General features: G+C 41.8%; 1 protein-coding gene across 1 annotated transcript; it reads right to left on the bottom strand.

Moving 5' to 3' along the window:
* Positions 1–3,233: 3,233 nt before the first annotated feature.
* LOC128744295 (CLIP domain-containing serine protease B8-like) lies at positions 3,234–4,634 on the bottom strand. Its single transcript, XM_053841166.1, has 4 exons — positions 4,581–4,634; positions 4,056–4,521; positions 3,708–3,997; positions 3,234–3,630 (listed from the first exon to the last, which is right to left on the bottom strand). Exons 1-4 carry the CDS (start codon positions 4,624–4,626, stop codon positions 3,302–3,304), a joined length of 1,131 nt encoding a protein of 376 aa, XP_053697141.1. The 5' UTR covers positions 4,627–4,634; the 3' UTR covers positions 3,234–3,301.
* Positions 4,635–10,371: the final 5,737 nt, after the last annotated feature.

Here is a 10,371-nt window from a genome sequence, read left to right as displayed (position 1 = left end):
CCTATATGCAAATTTTCACGCCGATCGGTTCAGTAGTTTTCGATACGAAAAAGAACATAGGGATAGACAGACAGACAGAAATCCATTTTTATAGGTATAGATTAGGACTCCTCTCCACTTTAAGAGGGGGAGCCCCCATACAAATGAAATAAAAATTTCCTCATAACTCGAGAACTAATCAAGCAAATGAAGTTAAATTTGGCATTTGGGGGATTTTGAAGGCATGAATAATTATTAAAATTATTTGTTTTATGATGGTTTGAGATCCCTCACTCCTCTGGTAGGGGGATGAGGACTCTCATACGAATAAAACAGATATTTTTGCGTAACTCAAAAACTAATTGAGCTCGAGAAATTTTGGACTCTTCCATGAAACATAACAGTCAATAAAATACCACCAAAAACTATCTGCAGCCCCCCGCAGAAATCACTTCTATCTAGGTTTATTTGTTTTTCTAGATCTGCTGACCTCTATTACTTTCCTACAGTTGGGTCCAAACGAGCGACAGCAAGTAAGGAGAGGATTATCCCGAGGATCGAAACTTACCACGAAAAGGTTTTCCGTGAAATGCGGTACATTGCGCGTAAGGTTTTTCACAAAATGTTATACAATTACGGCGAATATTTAAGTGCTATCCGTTTTATTTTATCTGGCTAAGCAACGCGGGGGTTGTTTTCTACTTTATTGTGAGGAACAATTCCAAATATGTACATTAAACTACCCATGCTTTCATAGTTACGCAACTGCCAAAATGAATCATCTAAGGTTGAACTGCTCGGTCTTGAAGAGGAGTAAATAGGGTACAAAGAGTGGAAAACGGGACTGCAATAGAGAATAAGCGGAACAGAAATTACCACCTTTCGTGTGAAAAAACAATATGTAAAATGTTAATTTAAAAAAAAGTGGTAAATGGTCCTCTGAGTTAAAACCATAAACGAATGGAACAACATAAATATAGCATCAAAGCAAAAACAGTTGGCGGTACAGGTTTAACCCAACACACCACCATTGAAACAGGTCATGTTTTCAAATTTGACGCAGCCAAAATCGTAGAGAAAATAACTAAGTATAACACTAGACTAATAGCAGAAACATTTTACATTAAAATTAAAGGTGAGGACAATGTTGCGAATAGACAAGTAGATTCCGCAACGTTCAAAGCGGCATATATGACCCTGTAATTGAAAAACTTGCGATAGAGAAATAGAAAGTAAGCTATAGTAAACTAAGTAGAAGCTAATGGACGAAAAAAGTGTAAGTTAAGAATTTGTAATATTTTTTTTTGTAAATGTGCTTAATATAGTGTTTTAGTGTCCGCAGATGATGAGCGAAGACCAGCAGTAGCTCAAAACGTCCAGACTAGCTGGTATTTAAAATTTTTCATACTTATTTCGTCGAAAAACGTCGATTAATTCGAACAAACAGTATTCGAAAATTTGAAACCGCCAATATTAACACGCTTGTCTCTGTTATTAAGTTCTTCGTACTATTCTTAGCGTTGTTAACCACTTTAACCAGTTTAAGACTGGCAGTCACTGGCAGCGTGTTTTGCATCTTGATTTTTTCAAGCATTTCATCATTCACCAGCTCTTCGGAGACTCCTAGAATCTTTATTCTGGAATCAACGGTTTAAAATAGTTGAAAATCAAATTAGGGCACTCCAAATTATTTTTAAAGTTTTTGTCATCTCTCTCCTCTTGGAAAATCGAGGGCAAACAAATAATTTGTAGGATATGAGGTAATGTTTTTAATTAAATCAATTGTCTGTAGGCTTCACAGTCTGAAAAACTCGAAAAATGAGTGTACGAATTTTGTTAACGCTTCTAGCACGAAACAGAAATGAAAATTCAAAGTTTGAATTTCAAACAACGGAATTTCCAAAAATCGTCCAAAAAATTTTTCTTTCGTTTTTGTCTTTTTTCGTAGATTTTTGCATGGAAAATAATAACGTATATATTAAAAGCAAGAATAGATTTGGTTTTTTCCGTTTAAACTTCAAGTAAAAATGCCTAAAACCCATTTTTTTTGCTTGGGTAATAAAATATTTTTGTTTCCACCACAGCTATAGTGGCCCAACACTGGAAGGACAAAAACTTTTAAAATGTTTGTGATGGCCTTATTAAGAGTTTGAAATAACCTCAATTCAAATAAGTCAATGAAAGTTTATAACTAGACATTGTTAATCTGACACTACAAGTTATATCGAAAACGCCTTCAATCAATAGAAAGAAATAGGCAAGTTAGTTGTTTAGCATATTGCGTCTTTAAATAGGTACTTTTGACCGTAAGAAATAGCTATTATGATGTAGTACAAATGATACACTACCCTTCTTTTGGCCTCGCCACCAACAGGTCCACTTTTCCGCCAACCACACACGTGTCCAGTTGAAAAGTCTATTTAATTACAAACTCCCCTTCTTGGTTTGCTCTATGGGATTTCAGCTTTGCCCTTCGGTTACCTTGAGTACTGACGGACGGCGGGCACGGTTGACTTGAGTATCATTCTGCAGTAACGCAGAACTCCAACCGAAGCACCACCGCACCGGTTTGCAATCAAATTCCCATTACGCCATGTCCAGTGCTCATCATCACATCTCACAGTAAATTAATCTGTAGTGCCGACGTTGACGGCGCCGCGCCGTCTTCCTCAAGGCCACGTGCAGCTTTTCCCCCCGACGATAACATGAACTTTCGACGTTGAAAAATCCTTGACAAATGGCCGGCCAGGTTGCTTGGACCACCAGTCGGGATTTAACCTATTTCCCGAAAATCCCGCACCGCCTCGCTACGCAACGCAGTGCAGTAAGGATAATGGTTATTCAACCTCTTTCGGTTACATTGTCGCAATTGTCGTTTTCGTCCTTCGTTAGCTTCACGTTCGATTATGATTGTTACTATCGGGTAGCGCCGCGCAGCAGGAGCCCCTCTCGTGGCAGGGTCAGCTTCGATGATGGTTCATTGTTGTTCACGCTGCTGCAAGCGAACAACTGCCAAGAAGATGAATAGAAGACAGAAAAAAATCAACAAGAAAAACTTCGGCAGGGGTTTGCCTTGTTATCGACTGACCTTGTTTTCCTTCGCCTTGTACTCTGCGCTCCCGGTGTGGTAAGGTCGAAAAAGCAGGCTACCAACCGAACCAGGGGGTAACATTGCATAATGGAAAGGATTAATCCCGTCCCGTGAGGCACCGGGGATTAACAAGCGAAACGTCTTAATTTCGAACTTACGTTTATTTGTTGCATAAGGATATGTTATTTTCTTCTTACTTGCTACTGTCGTCATCGTCGTCGTCGCCGTTAATCAGTTGGCCTTCATGGTACTGCTGACCCAATCGTCGAATTCGAACATGCTGGTGTAGATGCTGGGCACCCCTTCGGTTCCGCAGCTGGACGGACCCCGGCTGACGATGCCGTAGGCGAACCAGCGTTCGTGCGGCTGACTGAAGTACATCAACGGGGAACCGCTGTCTCCCCGGCAGGTGTCCTGTGCCTTGCGGCCGCCGGCACAAATCTGACTGTCGGCCACACGAATCGAGAAGTTCCCGTAGACCGTCTGGCAGCGTGAGTGCTCAATATGTGGTAGACTGACCTTGAGCTTGATCTTGCTCGGAACGTTATCGATGTTTTCGTCTGAAAAGCATGCAACGAAGAGCGAAGTTTATTGATCAAATTTGTTCAATCGTTTTCGAAAAACAAACGATACTTACAGATGTCGGTAAGCCCCCAACCGGCAGCAACGTATTTTCGGACTGTCTCAGTTTGCGTGATGTTGTAATAGCTGGGTAGACAAATGTGGCGTATGAAATCGGTATGGGGAGCATCTTTCGACAGCTTAAGCAAAGCTAGATCATTGTACTTGTCCCAACTGGTGCTGACATAGTCCGGATGAGGAATAATCTTGTCCACCGCCAAATCGACCGGGCGATCGGCACAGTCTCTATTCCTATCGCAATCCACTTCCGTGTCCAGATTATGCTCTCCTAAGCGGACAAACTTTCTGGAAAAACTTACGTTAGAATTTGTATCAAAATATAAAATTCACAATTCAGTCTAACAGTGGTCCAGTGTTTCGATATCCTCGACCGGTAATGCAGTGCGCTGCGGTTAGAACCCAGCGTTTCGAGATCAGAACACCACCGCAGGAGGGAGTTATCTGATCCGTTTCCTTCGAGTGATAGAAAAGCAGTGCCAGCCAGGGAAACTCATCGATGTCGGTAATTTCTCCGCCAATTATGTGTTCCCTAGTAGCCTCCATGCCGCAATTGGTAATCAGATTCGAGGAATCATCCGCTGGCGGCAGCACTTGAATACGTGGGTTCAGATAAGCCTGTTTCACAGTACAACATATTGCTTGTCCTGAGCAACTACTAGTAAGTCGTCTAAGAAATTCTTTCGTTTCCCGTGCGGCAGCCAAAGCTCCACTTTTCAACTGCTGATAAGCTCGACAGACGTTCGGCGTCATGCAGTAGCCGGCTGTGGTCTCGTTCGGGATCTCACACGGTAGTAGCGTGAAGGTCAACACTAAGAAGACGGATAATCCGAAGAAATAAAACTGCGAACATAAAATTAGCTTTACTCACCGACCGTCGGCAGCAGCAAAAACAAACCTACGATCGAAGGTTGCATCCTCTCGGAGCCAACTTTTGCGTTGTACTGAACGCTGTGATCGGTCATTCGAATATTCACGAGAGTCGCTCACTCGCGCACGACAACGATTGGAACCGGTTTACCGGGGCGGGAGGGATCTAAACCAAAAAGGATAGGGGAGAGGAAGGCACGGAACAGCTGATTGCACCGCGACGTTGGCCCTTCCTTGCGTACGATCGCAAACGAAACCAGTACGTGATATGGCGATGCTGCTAGCGGTGGTGGACTTTCCCAGGCTACAATGTTGCGAAAGTTCCGAAGCGATAAAAAAAAATGTGTGAAAATCCGATTATGCTGTGATGAAGAGTACAAAAATGGAAGTTATGCGAGTCACTTCTTGCGTTTGAGATGGGCTATTCCAGGACCTGACTCGCATGTGATCGCACTTGCAGAAGCAGTTAATTGTGGCACTGGCGTGGGCAGGTTTCTGACGCGGAGGGGCAAAACAATAGTACAATATTAAGTACAAAGTATAATATAATCTAGAGCAACTAATGGAAACATAAATTGTTTGTTGCCTAATGAAACCATTCTGACTAGTTCAAAATATACTAAAATTAAAAATTCAAAGTGCGTTGTTGAATCCAGTATTGCTGTACATTTTTAAATGAAAAGAAAAAACAGATATTTAGCCCGAACCCAGCGTATCTAGCAAGTAGCATTTTCTTTTAAAATATTCCCTAGCCCAAGCCGAAGCCTAAGCCCAAGCCAAGCTTGAGCTATAGTCGCACACTCGTACACAAACATACACGGGCGTGTAAAGCAATTATGTCGAGTAGTAATAAAACCAAGGGCTGGCAACCCTATCCCTTCTCAATGTGTTTGACAGTAGCCTACATCTACTGCCGGTGTAGGTATTATTTGCAAAAATCTGGCTAAGATTTGAAAATACTACCCATCTGCCAGCATACCGGCTTTTCAGAGTGAAACGAACAGAATGTATAGCGGTGTCATGCTGTTTCATTTACGCAAAAGGTTAGATGTTGACTGCAAAAACATGGCTGCCTAGCAGGACCGTGAATAAAACCGAGAACCAGTGATACCAGATTTTGCTGGAGAAAATCCATTTATGTTTTTATCCACCAGCCAGGTGAGGGGCGGCTCAAATAACGTCTGTCTCGGAGCGAGCGGCTGAATATGAAGCAGCGAGATAGAGGTATTGTGACCCCGGTACGGTACTATACTCTCATTTACCACGAGAAACGCGAATGGAAATACGAAAACGAATGGTAATTTGGTATCTGGAATGTGCGAACTCTTCATGAACTGGCGCGAGCTGGCTTGCTTGCTCGAGAGCTACAAGTTCGATGGCTAAATTACGGAAAAGAAGTTCCGCATAGTAAACCCTATTGCAGCCACATCTTTCAAGTACCACATCTACTACAGTGACGGTAGAAAGGGAGAGCATGGGGTCGGGTGCGTAGTGTCGGAAAAGCTAAGGCAACGAGGTATCCGGCGGAGGTCCGTAGATGCCCGTCTTGATAATTAAGGGAAAATTCTTCATCTACAGCCTGATCATCAAGTACGCATTCGACAACAAATAAATCCAAAGATGCTGGACGAATTTGAGTTGGAGGCTCCTAAATTTCGCCGCGGCCAGAGGAATGTCCATCTGTAGCATCTACTCTCCACATTTGAATATTCGGGAACACGCCTGGAAGCATCCAAATGGAGAATCTAGCACTCAGATCGATCATGTCTTGATTACCGGTCGACCCATTTCGGCTGTCATCGATGTACGGTCTTTTCGGGGACCAAATATCCACGCTAACCACTATTTTGTCGTGTGTATGATTCGCGTAAGGTTGTCGAACTCGACGCACGCTCGCACTGAGAGGACGCTACGTTTTAACATTCAACGGTCAACGGTAGATGGTGTGGCAGCAGAATACGCCAAAAAAAAACTTGATCAACGAATCTCAGAACGTTAGGAAGAAAGGAAAGATGTAAGTAGGCCGCGGAAAAGCCTCGTAACAGCGTAACAGCTGGTTTAATGCCGAATGCCAGAGAGTGACGGATAAGCAGAATCAGGCCAGGAGTCGCATGCTCACTGCGTCCACACGTCAGAACAGAGAAAGGTAAGATAGAGAGACTAGAGTTGCCGGTAAAAAACCCGAGTACGAAAGGTATGTGCTAGCCGGTGCAGAGGAGAGATTCGCCAGCAACGGGACGCGGAGTTTCAACAAAAAATGAGATGCATGAATTTTGCCATACCTGTGATATGCAATGATAGTGCTGGCAATCCGCTTACTTACAAAACGGCGGTAGCAGCCAGGTGGAAGGATCACTTTCAGATGTTGGATGGAGAGATAAATTTGGAGATCCGCAGAAACAGGATAAGAATTGTGACCGTTGGTCTAGCTGTGGAGCCACCAACACAGGAGGAGGTAAGGCTACTGGGAAGGATGGTATTCCGGCTGAACTTCTAAAAGAGGGGAGCAAGCGGCTGTACGAAACAATATACTGGATTATTGCCAAGATGTGGAAGAAAGAATAAATGTCGGAGGAGTGGTTAAATGGCCTCCTTTGCCCTATTTTCAGAAAAAAAGACCTTGCTCAATTCTGCCTATAAGGTGCTTTTCCGTACCCTGTTCTGTAGCCTGAGACCGTTAGCGGAGTGCTTCGCGGCGAGTACCAAGCTGGTTTTCGTGAGGGTCGCTCCATGACAGATCAGATGTTTGCCCTGCGTCAATGACGAGACAAGTTCCAGGAGAACAACTTGCAGACTCATCAAAGGTTTGTGGACTTTAAGGCGGCGTACGATTCAGCCGAACGAATGGAGCTGTGGCGGATACTGCTAAAACATGGTTTTCCGACGAAACTAAGTACGTAGATTCGCGCGGTGCTAAATGGGTCAATGAGTTTTCGGGGTGACGTCGATATCATCGAAATTAACCGTAGAGCAGTGGAAGAGGCCTTTCATATTTCAAATGGGAAGCAGCAAGATTGGGACTTACCATTAATACCGATAACGATGTGAATTTCAGGGCAGCACACGATACAGTCCAACGCGAACAGTTATGGCAGATAATACACGAGGACGGTTTTCCGGACAAACTGACGCAGCTGATCAAAGCTAGCCTGGCTAGCGCTACGTGCGTGTTTCGGAGGCACTCTCGAGTTCTTTCGAATCGCGCAGAAGGTTGCGGTAAGGGGATGAACTGTCCTGGGTGTTAATCAACATTGCTATTGAAAGTGTGATCCGGTGAGCGGGCTTCGAAACAAGAGTAACAATCTTCATCAAGAGTAGCCAATTCCCAGTCTTCGCTGGCAACTTCGAAATCATTACAGAATTCTTGAGACGGCGAAAGCTATCTACGCCAGACTAAAAATGGAGGCCTTGAGGACCAAGAGGCGAACCATTGAATGGAGTAACGACTACTCAGAGCCGTGGACTGTTTGAACTCCGGGGAACTCTTCGTCGCCTTGCTGCAGTAAAATTAGGAGTTTAACGGAGGTGCCGAAGAGCAAAATGCTCGAATAGGTTTGGTAGCTGAAAAACTCAAGAATCGACAGCGGAAAAACTTCCGTGTAATTTTAATATCTTTAAGATCAAGTCTAAAAGGTGTTGCAATACACCAAAATTCGAGTGTTTATCTGAATGCCATCAAATTTCCATCAGGGTGTTTATTGAAACAAAATAAACTTATTTTTAACGTCTTTATTTTATTATATTCCGCCTCTGTATCCGAATGTCCTTGGACCTTGGACTTAACCCCACTCATAAGGTTTTACAAATCTCAAAATCGACGTTTTTGCACATTTAAACACATGCTTTCTTAATTTCTTCAATTGTTTTGACCATTTTAGGATGTTTCGGAGGACGCTGTTTCATGATTGTCCAGTATTTTTCGATTGGCTGCAGCCAGTCATGAAGCCAAATCCAGCCAGAAGATCGTAGGACAGTTGTGAGACTTCAGCAGTGGAAGAAGTCGATTTTAGAGAACCTCCTCTTTCAAATACACCTGTCCATTCATTGTACCTTTGGTCACGAAAGGTGTATTCCGATTTCCGCATGAACAAATTGCTTGCAAAATCAAGAATTTCTTGGCATGCCTCGGCATCTTCTGTTATCGGAGGTTCTCTGGAACATCATATCTGTTCTAGGAACTGAAATATTGGCTTTTCGCGACCGTATTTTGTTTTCTGTTACGGTTTGAGATCTTCTGAAATTGAAACGTACGTAATTCAGCTCGAGTTTTGCCCTTCTGCACCAAACTTTAACTCAAATTCAGTTTCGTAGCCACATTTCCATCGGAGGAGGTTGGTTGCCCATCAAAGGCCCCAACTACGTGGCGTGGGTGTGATCCTAAACAGTATACAGTAACAGACTACGTTTTTCTTCGCATCTTGGCTTATGGCACGATGAAATAGATTTTTATTTTCGATATACTCGTGCAGAATTTTTCCGCAAGCGAGCTGTTTTTCCGACGTCATTTTTCAGACCTTTGAAAAAAGCAAAAAAGAAATAGAAAAAAAAGGAAAACAAAACCAGAAAGGAAAGACGAAAACAAGCGAAACCAAATAGAAAAAGAATAATAGCGATAGAAAGAAAAAAAGAAAACCGATTGAGGAAACGAGAAAAACGGGGAAAAGAGATCAAACGGGTTATAAAAGATCAATAGATAGGATAAATGGGACAAAAAAGTGGAAAAAGTGATCGAAGAAAAAAGAATAACAGGAAAAAACGGACTAAAGAAAAAGCCAAAACGAAAAAGAGAAAGATGAAAAACTCAAGATAAAAAAAGGAAAACCGGAGTGAAAAGGAAAACCCGATTTAATCCACCTAGTGGTGAAAGGAACCTTTGTTATACGGTCTTACTTGCTATTTGAGATAGAAATCGACACGCCTTCGTCTATTGGTTAACGTTGCGTAGTGCGTTGGTTTACATAAAATTTTTGAAAATTGAATAAGTTTACAAATTTTGATAGATCCTTTTTTCATGAAATTGCTGAGTAAGGATAAGTAGGTTGTTATTAATCTGAGTAAGTGCAAATAAAAGTAAGTTGTGAGAGGAAATCTTATTCTTTAACATATACATTGCCTAGTAAAGGTCTAGTTTATAGGTTTTTGAACTATGCATAATTTTCTGTAATGCCATTCTATGTGAATCAAATCAATAGAGTTTTCTTGAATAATTTTCATCAATTTTTATTAACCTCCGGTTACTCACGCTGTTGTATTTTGTACAACACGTGTAGGTATTCCTACGCCATATTGTTATAAAATTACAAATCGTTGTTTAACTAACGTATATTCTCCAATAAACTTATTATGAGCAAAATATCATAATTATTCAATGCATTAATAATTTAAATTGTTGGGAAAATAGATCAGCATAAACCGCCATCACAGAAACGAAGCAATCAGCATGTGAGGTGTACCAGAATTTCGCCCCAACTTGAATTTTCTCTTGTTTCTTCATATGGAAAAATGGTGTCTGTATGCAGCAAAACTATCAGCAAATGTAAAATGTTTTAAATGTATCCGTCTGCTGGTATTCAAGTTATTAGAGTATTTTTTATAATCAAAGTTCCTAAACAGTTCCTAAACAAGCAAACATAGAGGTATACTATTTTCAGCAAAGTTGTGTATTTTTACTATTTGTACAATTTTGTAGTATATGAAAAAGCCAGACAACAATTACAAAAAGAGCAAAAATAGAAAAACTGATTTTACAAAATCATATACAATAAATAAGATTTTTCTATCTTCGCTGCAGA

Source organism: Sabethes cyaneus, chromosome 1 (assembly GCF_943734655.1).
Source record: "Sabethes cyaneus chromosome 1, idSabCyanKW18_F2, whole genome shotgun sequence".
NCBI lineage: Eukaryota > Metazoa > Arthropoda > Insecta > Diptera > Culicidae > Sabethes > Sabethes cyaneus.
Note: the sequence above shows the minus strand (reverse complement) of the source record. Positions and strands in the feature narration are given on the sequence as shown.